General features: G+C 31.0%; 1 protein-coding gene across 1 annotated transcript; it reads right to left on the reverse strand.

The window, feature by feature from the left end:
* Positions 1 to 232: 232 nt before the first annotated feature.
* On the reverse strand, positions 233 to 3,159 carry LOC129285341 (uncharacterized). Its single transcript, XM_054920978.1, has 4 exons — positions 3,026 to 3,159; positions 2,379 to 2,474; positions 1,955 to 2,074; positions 233 to 1,209 (listed from the first exon to the last, which is right to left on the reverse strand). The coding sequence occupies exons 1-4, from the start codon at positions 3,079 to 3,081 to the stop codon at positions 384 to 386; spliced, it is 1,098 nt and encodes a 365-aa protein (XP_054776953.1). The 5' UTR covers positions 3,082 to 3,159; the 3' UTR covers positions 233 to 383.
* Positions 3,160 to 23,648: the final 20,489 nt, after the last annotated feature.

Raw genomic sequence — 23,648 nt, forward strand, 5'->3', positions numbered from 1 at the left:
ATGCAAGAGTCTTCCAGTAGCCAACAAACAACACAAGACTTTCTAAGTTTTCAACCTCAGTCCAACTAGGTTCGTCACTCATGTCCAACTTGAACACTTTACTGTCTACAATCTCGGGTGGATTGGCAAACTCTTTTGCCTCATGGCCCCCACAATTGTATAAAGAATGCGGTGTAATACAAGTAAATAAGCAACAGTTCAACAGTTCTCCAGATGAAGAATCAACGGCCAGAGTCCTAAGAATGTGATCATTAGCTTCTATAAAGTACCTAGGGCGAACTTCATTAAGATAGCAAGGGGGAACTATCTCAGTCCTAATAATGTTAGGTACTACTAGAGGAAGCCTAGCTAATATCTCAGGTTTTAGAGGTTGTTTTTTCAAGTCATAAGAAATTAAAGGAATTTTTAGATTCGTTGGTCAGAGCATACAATTTTCCATGGAGAATCTCTACGTGCATGAAGGTGATCCTTGTCATAAGATCTTCAACGACTATAGTCCATGACTCATCAGAAATCCATCTGAAGGCGAAAATATTCTGGAGGTAAAAGATACATACCACAACACAGTTTGGGTCATTGGGGTTTGTCGATGCCACAATTCTTTTAATTTTGCTTTTCACTTTCAACCTTGACGACAAGTAAACCTTAGCCTTTGTCACTGGGTTGAAGAAGAAGATCTGAACATCGGTTTCAGGAACGTCAAAATAATTGCGGGAAGCTTCGATCATGATCATCCAACCTTGCACTGTGCCATAGCAATAATGGATGAATTCGAGTGGTGGGACTGTGTAGTTGAACTTGAAGACACTTGCCGTGGGTAAGACGAAAAATGGAAAGTTTTGGTTGTCCATTGTTTGAAGACAAAGAAGTGGCAGTTCAGGCTGTGGAAGACACTGCTTCTTGGCAACGTATTTAGTGACAATGGACTGCCAACGAGAGCATACAGCTCGGGTTCGAAGGTAATCACCGAGGCATAACTGTTCCAGAATCAAGCCCAAGATATCATCTCCCACTTGTGACCACTTATTGTAACTTATTCCTTGTTCTTTAATGTTCGTTACTCTTCTCTCATCATCATCATCAGTCATATGTGCCTTTTTTTCACTGCTGCTGCTAGTTTCCTCGATTTTTATGCCATCATCTTTCGCAGTTAGCATCTTTTGGTCGTCGTTGCTTCCTTCTTTTTCTTCTTCTTCACCATTTGTTGCCCTTTAAAAAGGTGGTTTTGTTAAAAAATACGAGAACTAACAACGAAGTGATGCATAACAATGTATAGTTTCAATTCTTTCTATTAGTGTTGATGAACAAAATTATGTTTGTAATTAATCAAGTATCGTTGAAATGAAATTAAAGAAGCTAATTTATAGCTTCTAAAATTTAAATAAGTAATTGCCTGATGTGAAGTTGTTGCAAGATTAGCCATTTACAAATAAAATTTAAACACTGCCCTATGTGCTCCATCCATGTCCGTTTGCTGCCTCTACTTTCTTCTTTTTGGCCGTTCTTTATGCTTCAAAGTAAAGGGAAGATATAACCCACAAAAACCAATATATCACAATTGGTTAAAATATTGATGCGATTATTATTTAGTGATTTTAGACTTTATAATATTTTAGTTGATCTTAATTTATAAAAAAAAATTTATTTAGTTATTGTAAAATTTTGACAAGTATCTTCAAATTTACGGCATTCTTTTTATTCCCTCTCATACATATACTATATTAGATCTTTTTTAAAAATTACTTAAAAACTTATTAAAATAATAAGAAATTTGCTTCTCTTAAGGGATTCTGATTATTTTTTAAAATTTTAATTTAATTTGTTCTTGTTTAGTTATACACACCCACAAGTCGTTAACGGGCTTTACACATAGATTAGTTTGATGAAAAGAACTGAAACAGAAGAGAAGGAGGCAACAACAGATTACAGTAAACAATGAACGAACCAAACATACCTTCCGGGTTCCCTCATCTTCCTCCTCTCTCTGCAATTCTGATGTCTCACTGTCTTTGTTTCAGTCTTAGTCTCTGGATCTACTTTTTCTTTCAAGTCTCTCTCTCCTCGCACTTTCTTCCTGTTTGGTACACCTATTGCTTTGGTCACTCAAAATATAATATACTGTTTCGCAATTTCCTACCAGAATAATTCTCTATTTATTCTTCTTATTTATGATTCATTTTCCTTGTCACACTTATTTTTGCTTCTTTATTTTACATTAGTAAATAAAGAAACAAAAATTAAAGATTCATAGCAAAGTATAGCTTCAATTCCGTCCAATAGTGTTGATGAGCAAAATTATGTTTGTAATCATAAATCGTTCAAATAAAATTAAAGATATTAATTTAATTACAGCTTATAAAATTTAAATAAGTAATTACTTGGAGAGAAGATGTTGTATGATTGGCAATGTACATAGATGCTCCATCCATGTGCGTTTGCTGCCACTACTTTCTTCTTTTTGGCCGTTCTTCATGCTTCAAAATAAAGGCAAGATAAATAAAACCCACAAAAAGCAATATATTAAAAGGTAATATTTAATTCCAATTATCATTAAAAAAAATGAAGAGTATACGTTCCATACATTTCCAGGAAGAGTGAAGATGAACTATGAGCGCATTGTACATAAATTTACATCCAAGAAAATTTGAAAACTAATTCAGCCCTTCAAAATCAAATAACTTCAATTCAAATTGAAAAATTCAAATTAATTTTTATGGTTCAGATAAAATTTAAATATAATTATACCAATTACTAGAAAATTCACAGATCAATGAACAAAAATTTAAGTCTAAAACGAGTGAAACAGTGAGTGACAAAGCAATCAAACATAAAGGAGATGTTAATAAACGCACGGGGAAGCAAAACCACAAACCATAACATGTCGAAATTCTCATAGGTCAAGTGAATTTTGGTCATGATACAAAGGCGAGATTGCCGAGATGAATGAAGACATGAAACATCCAACATCATATAAATACAAAGCAGTCGGATCTACAACTAAGGTTGATGAAGGAACCAAACATACCTTCTGGGTTTCCTCCTCTGTCTGGAATTCTGATGTCTCTCTGTCTCTGTTCCCATCTCTTTCTCCGATGTTTCGATCTCTCCGTTTCAGTCTCAGTCGATGTACTTTTTCCGTTCCCCTCTCTCTCCCCCCTGGCCCTGTTCGGTGCGCCTCGTGCCTTATCCGTCATCACCCAAAATATTTGGATTCTTCCTCAAATCTTTATATTTATTTCCACGTGTCTCTTCCTTTCCCTACTATTCGCATTCGGGGATCAGATTTTGCAAAATCGCACCAGATCATTCTCTATATTCTTCTTCTTTATTACTCTTTTTCCTTTTCACACTTTTTTTGTTGCTTTACTTTATAACTCAAAAATTAATTTTAAAATAAAATTTAATTACATTAAATTAAAATCATATCCCACTCTCATCTCTATCATTTTTTAAATAATACAAAATAAATAAAGACATTTGAAAACCTTTGTGCCGATAATTCTTAGATATTCCTTTTATATGTTGGAGAAATATTTTGATAGTTTGAGCGTACACATCATTTGTAATTTGCTTCATTAAAATGCTCTAAGTAATTGAAAGAAAATCTTATGTGACATTTTTTAAATTGATTTTATTTTTATAACAAAATGTATATTTGATTTTTTACCTTTGCTCTCTCTACCATCATTAATATTATAATCAATTTATATTTAATACTGTCTAAATATCATGTTTTTATTAGATAGACTAGAAATAACGTGGTGCACTCGATCTATCTGAGTATTTTTCTATTCGTATGACGTAAGATTCGTCCAACTGCTAAAATTATTTGGAAAAATTAGTAATAAGAACTTGGTTGAAACATAAATGATTTCCAAGGACCAAGTCTAATATTTTATTCATAAAGTAATCTAACAAGATTACATACAAAGAGTCACATGAAATTGCGTGTGATTACATATAAATCCATAAAGCAAGACCCTTTGCACCCAAGCTAGCCCATTGCACCATAACCTAAAAGCTATGCACTTGAAGTCAGAACCCTTACACCCCATGCCAAAAGCCTTGCACTCAAGGCTAAATTTAAATGAAAACATCTAAGATTTATATGTAAATTAATGTTGTCATAACACAACACATAACCCTAGCATCCAAGCCAGAAGCTTTACACCTCAAGTTAAAGTTTTGCAACCCAAGTCAAAACCCTTGCACCTAAGCCAAAATTCTTTCACCCTAAGTCAGATTTCTTGCACTCAAGCCAGAACCCTTACACTCAAGCTAAAACTCTTACACCTATGCACCCACACTACAATCGAGCCAGTATTTAGCCACAGTTTCATTTGTTCAATAGCCACGTTTTTAAAACGTGGCAAAATTTTGTACCAACGGTCAAAAAAAGAGTAGCTATTTTAATTATGGTAAGAAATAAGCCATGGTTTCAAAAAAAAAAAAATGTGGCCCCAAGCCACACTTATTGAAAAAAAAACGTGGCTATTGATAATCTAACATATTATCAGACTTCAATCACGTTTTTCCAAAAAACATGGCTATAAGCCACATGGCTCATTATTTGGCCAAATACGATCATTGGACCATCGTGCTTGGGTGTGCGAGACGTTGATGCTTCAATGTTTGAAAACCTCGACAGCCTCTTCATTATTGCTTTCCTTCAATGTTTTAACGGCATTTTGGTCAACATAGCACAAAGTAAATTGAACAAAACAAAAGGCTTAGGTCCTTGAAGAGTATTTAGTCCCTTGGACTAATTTCCTTTTCAACTTGGTCTTTTTGACTAATTTTCTCAAAATATTTTAGAATTTTTAATTTTTTAAATTGGAAACTTGTCCGATATTGTTATTTTAGATATTCTTTTATTTGCAAAATCCTGCCACAATAATTCTCAAAATTTGACTTACATTAAATTAAAAACATATCTGTCTATAAAATAGAAAGGAGGAGATAAAAATATTAAAAAAAAAATGAAAAGAATAAAAAAAAGGAGAGATTTAATTTTTTCTACTTATATGCTTGGCTAATTAAGAGAAAACAAGAGGAAAGAAAAATGGTTAATTTCATATAGACAATAATAACTTTATTAATATTTATATATAATAAAATTTAATACTTTAACATATTTATTTATATAATTTTTATTATGTATTACTGATTAAATAAAAATATAATTGTAAATTATTTTCATCCAATGCTAGTAAAAAAATATTTTGTCCAATTTTAATTTTCATTTCTTAAATTATTAAATATATAATTATATAAATTCCAAAGTGGAGGCAAAAAATTAGAATGAAAATGGACAAAGGCAACATACAGGAAACGAAAAAAAAAAAATCATGGATAAATGTCAAAATTGAGTTTTTTTTTAATTTTTCCAAAAGACCCTCGGGGGTGGAGTGAGGACTGCTACAGCTCAGGTGCGTTTGGTTACTTATTCTCGTAGACGACTGTGTGTCCATGTTTATTTTCACACCACAAGCCACATTTGATTATTTACCTTCGTGGACTGTGTGTCCACATTTATAAATTATCTGATAAATCCTCCAAAAATATATGAATTTTTAATTAATCGATGATTTCATGCATATTGGTTTTTAATTTAGTAAATATTGTTATTATTTATTTATTTATTTAATAATTTTGACTTGTTAAGATCAAATGTTAAAGCAGCTTTGTTATTATAAATTTAAATGTTCTTATTATTGAAGTTATATTGAACTTTTATTCCAAGTTTACAACTTTCTTTATATTGAATTGCTTTCTCATTTAATTTATGTAACCATTGTATTTTATTCATTTTAATTCTGCAAAAATGTTATGGTTGGGACGTTATTCACTAAAAATATTTGATTTGATCTCAGATAGCGTAGTTGATATTATTTGTCTTGCTGACCACTGGAGGACTTTTGCTGAGCTTGGTGAATGTTCATTTTGGAAATGTCTTATCTTTCAATGTAAGTATTCAGTTATGAGAATATCTTTCTTTTTATGTAAATTCTAAAATCTATGTTGTATGTTTTGGAGATATAATTTAGAATGCTCCACATTGACTATAGTTAGAGTCCTAAATCTCTTTGTTATATTGTTTATCTATTACTAAGAAGTAGAGCTCCGTATTGCTGGATGTATATTGTAAAATTTTTGTTATAGAGATTTTGAATGGTCCTATGTTTAGGGGAGGTACTGCCAAAATTTCTACAAAAAAAATTTAAAATTTTGATTTATATGAAAATTAAAAATTAAGTACATATAATTATATTGATAGTGTTTCAGATGCATTAATTCTGAACTTCTCTTAATCAAGATTTTAGGGATGCATGTTTGCGCATATATCCTGTGCCAGTCACTCTCATATTTTAGGGTGTAACAGTCAGCTTTCAAAAATTTTCCACAGATGAGATTTTGGAAACAGTCAAGATTGGAAGTAGAAAATCAAGAGGATTACTTCGTCCATGAAAGCACACTGACAAATAAAGAAAATAAAAATTGGGTTCATTTACATTATTATTAGTCCTCATAGTCTCCTTCAATATTTAATTTGGTCTTTCTAGGTTTGAAAACTTATGTCCAGATTCTTAGAGTTTTATTTTTTTAATTTAATTCCTATTATTAAACTTTGGCCAGTAGGGATTTTAAAAAAAAAAACAACTTGCATAATTATAAGGATTTACTTGGAAATTTTTACACAATAGGACCAGACTAATAATTGAGTGAAAATCTAAGGACAAAAAAGACTAATTTGAACAAAAAGGTAAAATTGTTTTCATGCAACCTTCTTCTCGCCTGAGCCTTAGCTTCTATAATACCTGTAATTAATGCTGGCTTGTAATGATAGGATTTTATAAAGGATGATATGATGCAATTCATTGATTTCTATCAGCAAATTTTCTGCACACCTGCACATTCCAAGTCTCAGGATCGTTTTCCTGAGTTACGTGGACATTTGTATCATCATCAACACGAATAGATGGTGTGACAATCCATGATATTCGATCAAGCCTAAGCAAGGCATCATCACGCCAATTTGTAACCTTGTTTAGCCTTATGTTAAGCTATTTTTTGGCTTTCCTCCATCTTTGCTCAAAATTAGTTAATATATCATATGCAGCTGGCCCCTCAACTTTGCAATGAAAGTCATGCCATGGTTCTCTTGGTCCACCAGTATAACTCAACTGTATCATACACAAAAACTAAATCAACATCACTTTTGCAAATGTTCATTTAAACAATCTTTTCCTTCCTTTCCTCGTGGATAGTCTACATTCCTGATCTTTTTTCTTTTTGGTAAATTCACGTTAATGATAATCCTTCTGCCCTTTGTTGGCCCTCTCTGCCTAACAAAGGCAAACCTTTTCATTTCAGCAGAAATACTCTAAGAATTGACAGAAGATTTAGGAAGCACTATTGCATGTGTTAGTTTAAATTCTTTCTCCTAATATCTTAATATTCTATCTTTTCACTATAGGAGTATACCGTATCCTCCTCTCTAGTATCTTTCTTGTTAATATCCTATCTTCTTTGCCAAGAACCACATAATTCGAACAAAAAAGACAAAGCACATATCTCTTGTACCTTGCACTGAAATTTAACTTTCAAGAGAGCTGGAGGCAGTAAAGATTGAAATTTAGACCACTTGGTCTTGCAGGTTAACAATCACTTAAATCAATAGTTTACCATTTGGAGAGATGGCCCAAAATTGATTTTCTTCTAATCACAAACATGGCCATTCATCAAAACATATTTTTGCTCTTACAGAGTGAACAAGTGATAAATCAAAGGCCCGGTATACCTGGTGACGAACTGTAACTAAACTTTAATAAAGAAAATAGGAGAAGGCAACTATCAAACTGTGAATAATGCTGGTAGGCAACTATCAAACTGTGAATAATGCTGGTATTCATTGATAAAAAGCTCTGAATTGTACAAAACTAGACCAGGATAAAAAAGAAGGCTGCGTGTAACGAGTCACAGGCCAAAGCTCCCAAAAAGGGAAGGAAGGAACGCAACGGACAATAGAAGATAAAATAATGAGCAAAAGTATAAACACCCAAAAGGCAGGAAAAGCAACAATTAGAATAGAAATAAGGAGGACCTAAAATTGGAAGCAAGCTGATCAACCTATTTTAGGGAACTAGCCAATAGTGATTAGCCAACAAATTCAATAGATCCCTTGCAAATTGTAATGGCTAAAAAAAAAGTCCATTAAAAACTATACTTGTTCCTCATATTAATTGAGAGATATTATTGAACCCCTCCATGATTAAGACTGAGAAAATGTATGGCCATACTATAATGAAAAAAGATTTTTCTATTGATATGTTAGTCCACTCAAAGATCGAGAAAGTAATGATCAAATAAAGGAGAATGACAATTTCATGTTTCACACTTGACCAAAATATCGTGTGACAAAAGGAATGTGATACTGTTATATAATAAGTTATATCAGATCATCAATTTTCATATGAATTGGGTAGTTGTAATGTCTTGTTAAAGGTCACTTGTGACTTGTGGACTAATAGCGTAGTTAGCCTACTGTCAACTTCATATGGGCTTATAGGGTCGCGCATAAGAACAGTCTAACTCGAGTTATAATGTTCAAGTTTATTGAATGTAGAATATGTCTAGATTCAATGAATGTAATATAGGGTGAATAAATTATATATATATATATATATTTGAATATTTATTTGATAAATATTTATATATATTTATATGAAATATAAAATTTAAAATATAATTATATATATATATATATAATATTTTGAAATATATATTCATATGTGTCTATATCTGATATTTGTCTATGTATATATATATGATATATAAAATTATATATATATATATATATATTCAAAATATATATGTATGTATATATATATATATATATATATTCTTATATATATAATAATATGTATATGTGATATACATATTATATTATATTGTGTTACTTCTAAATTTAATTTTATATGATAAATTAAATTTAATAATTAACATGATATAAAAAAATATCATATCAGTTTTATAATTTAAATTTATAAGATAAATTTAAATTAGATATGATATTATATATTTTTATTTATGAGATAAATTTAATCTAAATTTCAGTTGATTCTTCAGAAGGAAGGCTAAAACCCTAATCTACATATAATAGATACAAGGGGACGTGCCAAATGAGAGAGTTAGAAAAGTTTTGACGACCAAACACTTTGAGAGCCACGAAACACCTTAGAGAAAAGAAAATCAATGTTCAAAGAAGAACGGATGCTGAGAGCACTAGTACACTGTTCGAGTTCGAAAGTTGTTCATGTGGATAACGGTAGAGGAAAGCAGATCTACGTTGTCGGCTCCTAAGATCTAAACACTTGAAGAGAACGCACGTAAAACATGAAAAGAAAAAGGTAAATATTCTTTTCATCTTGACTTAAACGATTTTGTTCGGTCCACATCAAGATAGGAAATTTAAAATTTTAATCTTCTACTACACCTTCCTATTCAACAAGTTATGTGTTGGAATAAATTTAAAGGATTAGAGGTCAGAAAGGCTATGACAAGAAATACTCTATTTTGGACTGATATGTAGTCCCCTCTTAATGCTAGCATAATTGATATTGTTCTTAATCTGTTGGGCCTAATTGATATGGAGGAAAAAGTGATTGACTCCCTTCTCCCACCAGGTGACTAGAATTTGTCAAAATTGAGCATTCGAACACAGTTACTTGCACTACCTAGAGTTAGTTTGAGTAAGAGAGAATATTTTATATGGAAGCTTGCTAAAAATGAGTTTTTTTCTATTAGCTCTGCCTATTTTTTCTTATTTACAGGAACATCCTTTAAAGCTAACTTCAACTAGAGTTTGGAGCCTTCAAGTCCCAGAAAAAATGGAAATGTTATTATGGTTTATGGTACATCAATCAGTTCATACAGGAAAATTGAGGAGGAGAGGAGGTCTGTCCGATTCTGACCTTTGTCACCAAGGCTATGGATGTATTGAAGATAAAGTGCATTTACTCAGAGTGTAAAGTAGTAAACACCATATGGAAGTAACTGGTCAGAAATGATCTATGGCACAATTTCAATAATGGAAGTGTATCCTTATGGATCAAGTTGAATCTACAGAATGAATTTGGTAGCGCTCACACTAAATGCTTACCATGGAAAGTACTTTTTACTTATGTCTATTAGGAGTTGTGGGTCACTAGGTGCAATTTTATTTTTAGTAATGAAATTCATGATGTACATTTCATTGCTAGAAATTGTTTTATATGAAGCTATGCAGGACAAAAATCTTCAAACAAAGATAAATGAACAAGGGGGAGGTACTTCTCCTCACACACCTCGGGAACAAAGTAGTCTGAATGCTCTTAAATTTAAAGTTTCAGGTGCAAGTAATAATGTTGGATGAAGCACTGGTGTGGGAATTATTTTGGAAAAATGAAGGGAATTGAGAAGTTGGTTTTTTCAAGAATGAATGTCATAGCTCCAGTGAATGTGTTCATCTTAGTGTGCTTCAAAGGGGTCTGCAACTTTACTGGGCTAAAGGACATCACACTATTGAAGTCATCGTCCACTGTGCTCAAACTTACAATTGGGTCTCTAGAAATATAGCTGATCTTTTCTGTTGCTCCAACATTCTGAGGGACATTAGAGACATGACACTTTGGGATTGGAATATCTCTCTAGTCTATTCTTGTAATGATAACATAGCTCTTGTTAATCTTTTAAACCTTGGTTCTACTAGCTAGTATTCTTTTGGCTCCTTTAATCATCAACCTCTTTAGGTTTGTTTAGACAGGTGGATGGTGAAAGGTGTTAGCCTTTTTTCTTTGGATGTGTAGTCTTTCTTTGTACTCTTGTTAGTTTTGTTAATACTTAGTCCCATTTCCATTAAAAAAAATGAAAAAGCACAGTTAGAAAAAAGTGAATCGTGAAATAAACATGAAAATGGCAAAATTTGTAACTGGTGAAGGAGAACAAAATTTGTCATTCTATCGAATAATACGTGATAAGGAGGTAAAGGAAGCTCTTAAGAAAATGGCCAATGGTAGAGCCAACGGACCTTATTGTATATCTATCGAAGCGTGGAAATGTTTAGGTAAAGAAGGGTGAGATGGTTAACTAAGTTATTTAATGTGATTTTACGGTCCAAGAAAATGCCTGATGAGTGGAGGAGAAGTACATTAATTCCTATTTATAAAAATAAAGTAGATATTCAGAATTGTATTAACTATAGAGAGATTAAACTCATGAGCCACGCAATGAAATTGTGGGAGAAAGTAATTGAGCACAGGTTGAGATTGGAGACAAGTATTTCTGAGAATCAATTTAGTTTTATTCCAGGTAGATCAACTACAGAGGTGATTTATTTACTAAGGGGATTAATGGAAAAGTATTGTTGTAAAGATAAAGATCTACACATGATTTTTATTGATTTGGAAAAAGCTTATGACTGTATACCAAGAGAAGTGCTTTGGAAAGCGTTGGAAAAAAAGGGAGTACGGATTGGTTATATTAAAGCCATACAAGATATGTATGAGGGGGTAAAAACTAGTATAAGAACGCCTAGTGGTCAAACAAAGGATTTTCCTATAAAGATTGGACTACATCAGGGATTATCTCTGAGTCCTTATTTGTTCAACTTGATTTTAAATGTTTTGACGGAACATATTCAAGAGGAAATCCCGAAATGTATGCTCTTTGCGGATGATATAGTTCTTATAACAGAGACAAGAGAAGAGGTTAATTGCAAACTTGAGTTATGGAGGAGGACATTGGAGTCGAAAGATTTTCGTCTAAGTAGAAGTAAGACGGAATATTTATATTGTAAATTTGGTAAAGGACTATTCGACAATAATTTGGAAGTGAAATTGGGAGATCAAATTATACCTCAAGTGGAAAAGTTTAGATATTTAGGAGCCATTATTCAAAATGATGGCGAAATCAGTGGAGATATTTCACATAGAATTCAAGCTGGGTGGTTTAATTGGAGAAAAGCTAAAGGAGTTATTTGTGACCGTAAGGTGCCTAATAAACTTAAAGGAAAGTTTTATCGCACTGCTATCAGACCGACAATGTTATATAGTAGTGAATGCTGGGCTCTAACAGGACAGCAAGAGCATAAAGTTGGAGTAGCAGAGATGAGAATGTTACGATGAATGTGTGGACATACACGTAAAGATAAAATTCGAAATAAGCACGTACGCGGAAAAGTGAGGGTGGCACCTATTGAGAAAAAATGGTAGAAAATTGGTTGAGATGGTTTGGACATGTACAAAGAAAACCAAGGGAGGCACCAGTGAGAAGAGTTGAACATATAACTTTGAGTCCGATTAAGAGAGGTAGAGGAAGGCCTAAGAGAACACTCTTGGAAGTTGTTGAACGCGATCTCTTAATTAATAATATTCCTAAAAGCTTGATAAATAATAGAGCACAATGGCGTTTTGCAATCCATGTAGTCGATCCCACCTAATGGGATAAAGGCTTGTTGTTGTTGTTGTTGTTGTTGTTGTTGTTGTTGTTGTGAAATAAACATGAAAGGGATTCATTTCAGGTGCTCCGATGAGATTTTTGGCCGGTTTGTCATTCTGTTCTGACACCAATTTTTTTTGTTTTTCAAAATAAAAAAATATTTAGTAACGATGTTTTAAAAAATATTTTAAAAAATAAAAAATAAAATAGTTTTAAAAATAAAAAAAAAAAAAGAAAACATCTTTAGGTCCTATGAAATTATTGTTCTAGAGAATAAGGGATATGAAAAAACACATATTTTAATTTTTTTTTTGTATTCAAAACATGTTATGCAAAATGCCGGCTTTCAAAATAATAATATAAAAAAAAGTTTGAAAGAGGCCTTTGGACACTAAATGGTTAAGATTTAATGTATTATATTATACTTTTATTTTATATTTATTAAAATAAAAAATTTATAAAACTATAAAAAAATTAATAAATCTTCTTATTATCAACCGGCTCTATATTTCATTTGAAAAGTTCAATTTAAAATTAAAATTTTTATATATTGAGTAATTAGATATGCTCTACACAGTCTAATTTAATATTAAAAAATTTATATTTTTATTATTTATATCTACTCTACACAATCTGCATTTAATAAAAATATAAAATATTTTTTAAAAATATTTTAAAAAATTGTAAGTTAAAAATTTTAAATCTAAACTATGCAAAATCCATTTGGGTGATGAATGTATCAAATTTTAAATATTAAATTTAAACCTGATTAATGATGAAAAAAATTATAAACTTTTATTTTAATAAATATAAAATAATAAATTAAATATGAATTATTTAAATTTTAATTGAAGTGCTTCGGGTGCCCATCACCTAAGATAAACACATTTGAAAGTTACATGAAGAACAACGGCCAAATAATAATCAAAATAAAACAAAAAGAGTGAGAAGATTAAACAATAGGCAATGGGCTATTAATAGAGTCAAGAATAAGGGTCAAACTTGAAAGCCTTAGATAAAGATTTGGGCTTAAAAATTAAGATTTTTTGAAAATTGACTTGTGAGCTAGGCCTTTTTATTATTATTTATATAATTTGAAAAAAATTTATTGTCATTTTCTCTAATAAAAATACACCTATCACCATATTTTTTTATTATTTTTTCTTAAGAACTTTTTTATGAAGACAATTTACTAAGTAGTACTCCCTTATTCCTGATTCATATGCATCCCCAAATATAAAATAATGTAACCAAAATAAGGTTTTAATAAATATGCTTTTCTATTTTTTGTTTGGATTTTTGCCCTATATTATATAAACATATTTTTTAATATTATCATTTCCTCTTTGTTATATTATCTCTCACTAAGGATATTAAATGAACAATATTTTAAAAAATATATATTTCTTTTTTAAAAAAATAATATTGTAAAGTTGTTTAATAACCTTAATTAATATGTGTAATTTTATTTAAAGTGGTTTAATAAACTAGGACATATATGATTCTTTTTTAGGATTTTAATTATCTGAATTTTGCTATCTGAAGTTGGGAGCATCACAACCCTTATCTACATCAAGCCACAAAATTTTGCCATGTAATAAGTAAATCTTTATGTTTACATAATTATGTTAGAATGGATGATGATCGAACTATCCAACTGTGGGAAGGCATTGACCAATTATAAAGATCATCATATACAAATCTTTTGTAGAAAACTATGTTCTCCCATCATCGTCAAATAAAATAAATTTAATTGCCTGGAAGTCACTATTATGGGTTCGGTCCCAACAAATTTGTTGTGCTATCGTAGTTAATATTACAATAATATTGCAATAGTGAGAAGTAATATTGATGTGCTATATATCAGCATTGTGTTTTCAGTTTTCCACAAGGACAATAACGAAAAGAAACCAGACTCTCTAAAACAAAACATTTTATTTATTACGTGACAAAATTTTGTGGTTTGATGTAAGCAATGGTTGTGATACTCCTAACTTCACCAAACTTCTTAGAGCAAAATTCAAAGGATTAAAATCCTTTTTTTTTTTGTTTTGAAATAAGGATCTAAATAAGAAGATATGTTATCACATGGAGATAAATAAGTTTTTTTTTTGGGAGGGCTTGAGAACTGAAATCGAACAAGTTGTATTTGATATTTTAGTTGTAGCAATCCCAACATCTTTTTTTCTGCTGGACCAGGCTGCAATTCCCCTTAGGGGAAAAATAAATTCAAAAGCCCCCAAGAGGAGAAAAGAGGTAAGAATCCGGGTATATAACAGAAATGGTACCTGTACACGGCAAAGCCTGATGAAGCTGAGCTTAGAACATCAGAAATGTGACGCAGGGCAAAAGAAACTTTTAAAAAAATGAAAAAGAAAAAAGAAAAATCGGCAATGAACCTGGGCCAACAATGGCGGGAAATCTCGGAGGACACGTGGAATTTATCTTCCTCTATTCTCGTCCGTACATGCAGGGACGTATCGATGTTCACCATTGAAGAGACAATAGCCCACCATAGAAGAGACAATAGCCCCACTAGCCCAAAAAATATTACTTGAAATAATTTTAAATAATTTTAATTGCCCTCCTTAAAATATTTCAATTTCCTTCCTCACTTCAAAAAAAAAAAAATCACTTTATGCTCTTATAAAATTTTACTTATTCCCTTATCTAAAATTATATATATGTGTATTTTATAAATAGAAATAGAAATATTTTTAAAATGGAAAAGCAAAAATTTAGAAAACAATATTGCCCATGAAAAATTTTATAAAAAAAATCTCTACCATATAAAAGAGGTATATCAGTTTTATTTAATGAAAACCAAAATCATAATCCAATAGATCTAAAAAAATATTATATAAAGAGAGTATTTTATGTTATTATAATGTTATGTTTTATGAATTTTTTAATATTTAATTTTATTAACTTATACCATTAATAACATTTAATATATATTTAAAATTATTTATTTTATAAAAATATTAATATTTATTTTAAGTATAACTTATGCCCCATTGATTAATTTTCCTAAATCCGTCACTGGGTACATGCATAATCAAATTCAAGTGAGATTGAACGATTAACACATTAAGGACAAAGGCCAACGGGCATCTCAATCATTTAATATTATTTGGGAGAATTTTAAATAAGAATAAGAGATATGACATAATTATTAATAGGTCTCAAAAAATTTTAAAATTTTAGTTCAATATAAGAAGATAAAAGTAAAAATAATTTTCTATGTGAAAATACTAAAGTACCATTCACTTGTTATGCAAAATCGTTAGTTGTTAATTTGCTAACTTTACTTATTAATTTACTGATATCAATTTACAACTGATATTAATAAATTAACAAGTAAAGTTAATAAATTAACAATTGATGTTGCTACTTATAATTGAAACAACTAATGTTAAGTCCTATATAATTATTGACATGCCAACTCATGTAATTTGTAACTCACATTAGTAAATTAACAAATAAAGTAAAAAAATTAATAATTAGTAATTTTATATAACAAGTAAAATATGCTTTGGTCATTTCACAGTTAAAATTGTTTTCACTTTTATCTCCCTAAATTGAATTAAAATTTTAATTTTTTTGGGGACACATTAGTCATTATGTCAAATCCTTGATCCTTATTTGAAATTTTTTTCATATTATTTTGTATCTATATAACCAAAATATTATAATAAATGCATAGGATAAAAATAGGTTAAGTTGAGTTATACTTTAATTTAATAGGTTTAAGCTTGTGTAGTAAGTTAAAGGCGTAGGCTTGGCCTAAAACTTGTATAAAGATTTATTTTTTTACAGCTGAGACATGATTAAGCATACCTAAAATTTTCTTTGACCTGAAAACCTATTTAAAAGCTAACTTTTTTAAACATGTCAAATAAGCTTTAGGACTATTAAAGTCTACCTATAAATAACCTATTTATCAATTGTAATATATAATAATTAAGAGAATTTACCAATCACAGTATAATACAACAATAAAGTAACAATATTAAAATTAATATATAATTATAATCTAATTGAAAACATAACTACAAATAAAAAAATATATTGATTGAAAATCAGGTGGAAAAATTGATATATATATATATATATTATATTACAAAATTATATATATGTATGTATGTATGTGCCAACCTATCAAACTCGTAGGTCAAGCCTTATAAATATAGGCTTAGCCTGTTTAACTAAACAAGCTATTAAAGGCCTGAGACTAGCTTTATATTATTTATTAAATAATTTAGGTTGGGCTTAAAGTATGATAGGCTATATATCTGTTGGCCTACTTTCACCTCATATATGTAAAATATATATATATATATATATATATATATCTTTGAGCCATTCATTAGGAACAATCTCTTCCTAACAAGCTTATGGCACAAGTTTGAGTCTCTTTTTTCAATTCTGCTCTGCATAATTCACAAATCACAAAATCTGTTTAGTTATTTTAATATTTTTTGGCTAAAATATACTTTTAATTCTCTAACTTTAGGATTAAAGGACTAAAAAAATACTTTATAAAATTAAGGAATTAAAATGAAATATTGTGTAAAGTTAAAGATTAAATGTATACCTTGGCCTCTCTCTGTTTTTCTTTTATCTTAGTCTTTTTCCCCAAAAAAATAAATCTTAAAGTTGCCTTTGGATAAGTAAATTTAAGTTAAGAATTTAGATTTAAAATCCAATATTTGAAATTCATAAATTTTAAATTATTTAGATGATATAAAAAATTTTAAATTATAATATTAAAATTCTTTATTTGAATATAAAATAAAATTTCAAATTTTATATTTGGATTTAAAGGAAATTTAGATGATGTTAGCCGTTCGGTCCTAATCAGGGGTGGTAGCCCGATCTTGGTTGACTTTGACTATCTGAACTCAAACAAAGTTAGTGATCTAATCTCGACCTACAGCAATAGTCTAGTCTTGGTCGACGTCAATGGTTTGGCCTTGATCAAAGTCGATGATCTAGTCTCAATCAATGATGCTGGCTGGTCTTGATCAATGCTAGAGGGCCAATCTCGAACATATTGGTGGACCAATCCCATTATGTAATGGAACAATGGCAGTCTCATTTCAATTGACTTCAACAAACCGATCTCGACTAGTGTTGATGATCCAATTCTAGTTGAGGTCGACAGTATGCTCTCTGTTGGTATTGGCGTCAGCGATGCTAGTCTAGATTAGTGGTTGTGGTTCGGTTGCAATCAACACAGCAGTTTAGCCCTAATTGTCAACGGTGATCCCATTCTTAGCATCAATAGTGTAGTCACAAACAAAAGATAGGATAGGTCTCATTTGTCAATGGTCGATCCCATTGGTGGAGGTCTGGTTATGTTCGGCATCAACAATCCAATCTTAGTCAATGATGGCAGTTTAGTCTCAAGCAATGGCATTGAATAGGCCTTGAACAACAGTGGCGATCGGGACCTAAACACTGTTGATGGACTAGCATAAGATGATGACAGCAATTTGAGGGTTGTAGATTGGTCCTAGATGATGACACCAGACTAAGCCTGGTAAAGAGCGGCATTTAAAGCTACACAAAAGTGAACAATTGCAAATGGTGATCGCAGATCGTTCCTTGATGATAGCATGGTGGTGATAGATTGACACAAGATGATGTGGCGATTGCTAATCGACACTAGATGGAAGAGAAAATATATTTTTGTTCAATTGTATTACACAGGTTGTATTTTTATCTTTAAAGCATTCTTCAAAGAGCACCCAACATCTTAAATTATTTATTAGGATAATTTTTCCCTTAAAGTAATCAAAATAGAGCATTTTTGCTGTCTCCATTAAATTCTCTAATGATCAACATTGAAATGCAATTAATATTTATAACGGTCAACATTGAGAATTTGATGATAAGAGCAAAAATACTTCGTTTTAATTACTTTAAAAGTAAAATTACTTTAATAAATAATTTAAAATGCTAGACATTTTAAAAAATACTTCACAAATGCACATCTACCATACTTATTTTGGACCTTATCCCGTCATTATCAGAATAGGAACTCCGAACGAGTTCATTAGGAACAAACTCTTTCCCACATGCCTATGGCACAAGTTTGAGTCTCTTAAAGCACGCAAGCTACTTTCAATCCCGCTTCTGCATGACTCACAAATCCCAAAAATCAATTTAGTTATTTAATATTTTTTATCTTGATCTTTTTTCCTCAAAATAAATCTTAAGGTAATTTATTTCTGCAATGATGACTAAATCCATAATCCATTATTCGCCGGAAATCCCACGAAATGCAGCGACTCTGTGCTCTACTAGACCTTAGGATCCAACAAGTTTGATTTATTAGTTCCCCCCGATCCAACAAGTTTGATTTAGTTGATCTTCTAAATAGAACCACAAGGTTCACCGTCCCCGAAAAAATACAAGAAAGATCAAATCAGCCTCGGTTCTTGAGAGGAGGAAGAAAAAGCTAAAATGAGCTTTATGTGAGAAGGAAAAATCGAAAAGGACAGATCATGTTAAAAAAAAGTTGAACCTTGAGTCAACATGAAAAGTTCTGAAAGAGAGAATCATAGAAAAGAATACTCTCTCAATTCATGTATAAGGCATGATTTTTCGAGTAATATTTAATAGATATTTTTAAAATTATTTTTTATAAAAAAAATAACATGATATTACTTTTTAAATTTATTATATAAGAACATATTTAAAATTTTATATTTTTTATTTTTTTATTTTTATACCGATATTGATAAAATTAATAGAAATAATTTATAAAAAAATTGGATAAATATGTTTTAAAATATGACCTCCAAATGATATCCAAAATAAAACTAAAACCTTGTTTGGTATGATGGAAGAGTTTTTAATAGAATTGAAATCGAAATCAAAATAAGAATCGAAATAGAATTGAGTTTTAAAAGTGTGTTTGGTACTTTAGTATGAAGATAGAATTCTAATATAATATTAATTTATATATACTTAAAATAAGAAAAGACCAAATTTTTTTTTTTTCAAAATTAAAAAACCTACCTTATTATAAATGGACAAAAAAGATGAGGATAATAAAGTTCACAAATTGAATTTAAAGAATTAAAACAATTGCATGGTCAATATAATAGAATTGAATTCTTATATTTTTAGTAAAATTAAGATTTTTAAAAATTATAACTCTTACATATCAATCATGTTTAAATTAAAATTTTATTTTTAATTTTATTTTTATTTATTAATTCAATATTATTAAATATGGCCTAAAAGGTGAGAAGATTAAGGAATGAGTTGGGCGAAAGAAAGAAAGAAAATAGGGCGGAGAAAGCAAAAACAGTACAAGCGCGCACGACAAGAAATGCTTTTTCTCTCATGCAACCGCCTCTACCATACTCGCATGTCAGACCCTGCACACCCACTTCGTAGCACGCACCCTTTAGCCCTTTCAACCCCTCTGTGTAGTGTTCGATACCACTTTCATTAATTCATACTTACACGGTCTTCCCTTCACCCCTAGGCCGGCCAGCTAGGTTACGTTGCTATGCCTAATTAATATTTCCTCACAGAGCAAACTCAGAAAGAGAGCATCATGGTGAGCGTTGACGAGATCAGAAATGCTCAGAGGGCACAAGGGCCAGCCACAGTTATGGCCACAGGAACGGCCAGTCCACCAAACTGCGTTGATCAGAGCACCTATCCTGATTCCTACTTCAGAATCACCAACAGCGAGCACAAGACCAAGCTCAAAGAGAAATTCAAGCGCATGTGTATGTATCCGTCTCTCTCTGTTATTATTATTTTATTTTTTTCATACCCATATTTTTTCATCCTACTTTAACGTGTGTTTGATTTTCAATTTATATATAATAAAACATATTTAAAATATAATTATTTATTAAATTTGACAAAAATATACCACAAATATATTTTGAATGTGCTTTTGGCAACTGATTCAAACCGGTCCTTGATAGATAGATTTTTTTTGTCTTCTCCACCTACATGTTCTTTCTTGATCCTTCTCTTTTTGCGCGTGGTAACTTCTGTTGTGTATGCAACAATTAGTGCATAAATAAGTTCGTTAGGGGCTTTCTAGTTTAATTAGAGTTCTTAAATTGAGTCTAGAATGTGAAATTTCATTAAATATTTGTTAAAATAGTCTTTGGATTTAAATTTAAAATCACACATTTTGAATTTATGTATTAAATAAGATTATATTTAACAAAGATATTTGTGAAAATTTTTATCTTTACTTTTGAAAAAAATTATAAAGTATACTTAATAAATTTTACTAGGGTGTATAATCTTAAACATGAAAATTTATTCATAATTTAAATTATATTTTTGTGACTATTATATATTACGTATAAAGTAATGTTATTACTAAGTGGATGTGATAAAGATAATATCAGTTTAAGTCATTTAAGCATTATTTTAGGGTCTTTTTATAGGTGTGTTTGAACAAGAATTGTTAAAAAATTAATTATTTAATTTTATAATTTAACTCTTTTATAATTTATTTATTAATTTTACTCGTCATAATTTAATTTTTAAAATTTTAATTTAATTATAATTTAGTTCATAAATTTTAACTTAATGTAGAGACTCAAGGTGGAAAGATTTAAAATTATTTTTTTATAATTTTTAAAAAGTTAATGTAAAATGTATTAATTACATCTACAGTCTCTCTCAAGTTTGTGAAACAATCCATGATAAGTATAACCCCTCAGTCCCTCTCTTCTCCCACGCACGATGCATCAATGCATCTGATACCATCCGTACATTCCCTCCTCTTTTTCATTGCCGCATAACATCCCCAACGTCCCCCCCCCCCCCCCCCCAAAACTATAGCCCTCTCCCTCCCTCTCTTTTTTCATTTGTTCTCTGGAGCTTTTCACCTTTGGCTTCTCCATCCCGGAAAAAAAAGCCCGGTAATGGTAGATTATTGATCGAGATTGAATCACAGTGTTCGGGGTGAAACTTAAGATTAATGCCATTTGATATTAAATGTTGATTTTCCTCAGAATGCCAAGCAATAATTTATCCAGCAGCTGAGAGCCTGAGACCTGCTTTTCTTTCTACCAGGTAACACTATAAGCAAGAATCTCCCTTTTTCTGAAATATATTTGCCATATAAATTTTCTGCTGAACGAACACATGTTTTCCATCATTGGCTTCTTTTTCCGGTCGATTTGCTTGACATTTTGGCTGTTAGGAATTTCCAGGGTTCTCTTCATCTTCGAACCAAGTTTTATATTTTGATACGAGTGTTTCTCCCCCTCTATTTGTGCTTGTTCTGCTGTGCACCAGTGAACAAACAAGTTGCCCACGGCCATGGCTTTGGTCATGTGTTTTTTCAGTCGGATGGTAGCCACTACTTCTTTATTTTTTGTTGTTATTTTTTTTGGGGTGGGATGTGATGTGCATATTATGGCTTCTTTGTTTATAGTTTGGTGACTGAGGATATTATCCTTGCTCATCTTCCTTATGTGTGCGTCCATATTCTCTCCCTCTCTGTCTAGTAATCTCCCTCTCCCTCTCTCTCCCTCTCTCATTACAAAAGGCAAGCTGGTGCTTGAAGGAACGAGAAAAAAAAAAAAAAAAACACTAACTATAGTCACCCTTGTCCGACAGTAAAATGGCAAAACAGTCTAATGGACAGTTCCATACTAGCACAGTGTCTTCACCCACGCCATGAGCATTCCTTGCTTGGTAGTCAGTACATCTCAAAAAGTCTCTTGAAATCCGATTTATAGTAAGATACCAATCACTATAGCTAGATCAGCTCACGAATTTGAGTCACTACATTTCTGAAGGAAGAATTACTACTGTGATCTCTGAATAGTATGTTAACAGCTTCCAGTGAATTAGAGCCCATCTTAATCTTCTGAAAATTCAGCTGGTTACATACCTCCATTTAAAAGCAGATATATCTGATGAAAAGAGAAAATGTAGGAAGTAGCAAAGGAGGACAGAGTAGGAAGGAGCAGCTAGAGAAAACTATGCAGTTCATAAGGAATGTCCCTTCTTTTCTTCCTCTGGGCACCCTTCGAGAGCTTATGAACTTCCTATACTCGAGAATCAACCGGCTCGACACTACGGTACGTGAATGACTTATTGCTGTTTTTAACCTGTGAATCATCACTGTGTATATTTCTTACTGTAATTAGGATGAAGTTGCTTGTGATTTTCTTTCTGGGTTTTCACTGTATAAATATAAAATATGATATAGATGTAATAAAAATGAACAAGACAGTATGAATAGTTTATGAATCGAATCAGCGGTAAAGGTTGAAGTTTAATGCCTTGCCATGCACAGCTTAGTTGGGAGTTCACGCTCTCTTTAAATTTAGGTTAGCTTTTTTCAATATAATTTTTTCTGCCAATGAAATTTAAATTTTCAACTTTACTCAAGACGAATCTAATCATTATACAGTAAATTTTACTTGAACCAACATTAATATATAGCTTTTTTAATAGTTAGGTTTAAATGGTCTATTTTATTGGGATAAAAAAGAAAACAATGAATATAAAGTGGGGTACATAATACCCTACTCTCTTTTAATCATAGGATGTGAGTGATCTAATTTACTTCAAAAACATTCTTGATACTTCAATTTTCGAGTGAGCCTGTGTTTTATTCTCTACAAGCCCCTCCCCCTCTACTCATCCTTGTGAAAGAGTATCATAAGGCTTATTTCACTGGTTTCACACTTTCACGAATCGATGTATTTAAGAAGAAACAACATAAAAACGTTATTATATATAAAAATTCATATTTTATTTTTCTACTCAGTATTCTCTGCTGTCTCTATTAAATATACAATTACATGCATGAACAAATCTGTAAATAATATATAAATGAAGGCTTTGTGCAGGAGGGTTAGGTTTGGTCATATATATTAATTATGAATGGAGTGATGGGTGCTGATATGGATACATAGAACTACAAAGAATAACTGAAATGTAAAGTTGCAGGTTTTGAGTTGTAAGTAATTTTAAGTAAGGTGTAAAGGAGGGGGAGAAAGTATGCCTGCTCTTAATCTAAGGGTGCATAAAGAGCGGGTTAGATATCGACCCAAAGCTCAATCCTTATGTACTGAGACTAAGACTGAGGTAACCTGATATAAAAAGACCAAGTTTTGGTCTTGCATTCAAAAAAATTAAATAAAAAATATATTTATATA

This window comes from Prosopis cineraria, unplaced genomic scaffold (genome assembly GCF_029017545.1).
Source record: "Prosopis cineraria cultivar Desert tree isolate PC_DT_omini unplaced genomic scaffold, ASM2901754v1 PC11, whole genome shotgun sequence".
In the NCBI taxonomy this organism is placed as follows: domain Eukaryota; kingdom Viridiplantae; phylum Streptophyta; class Magnoliopsida; order Fabales; family Fabaceae; genus Prosopis; species Prosopis cineraria.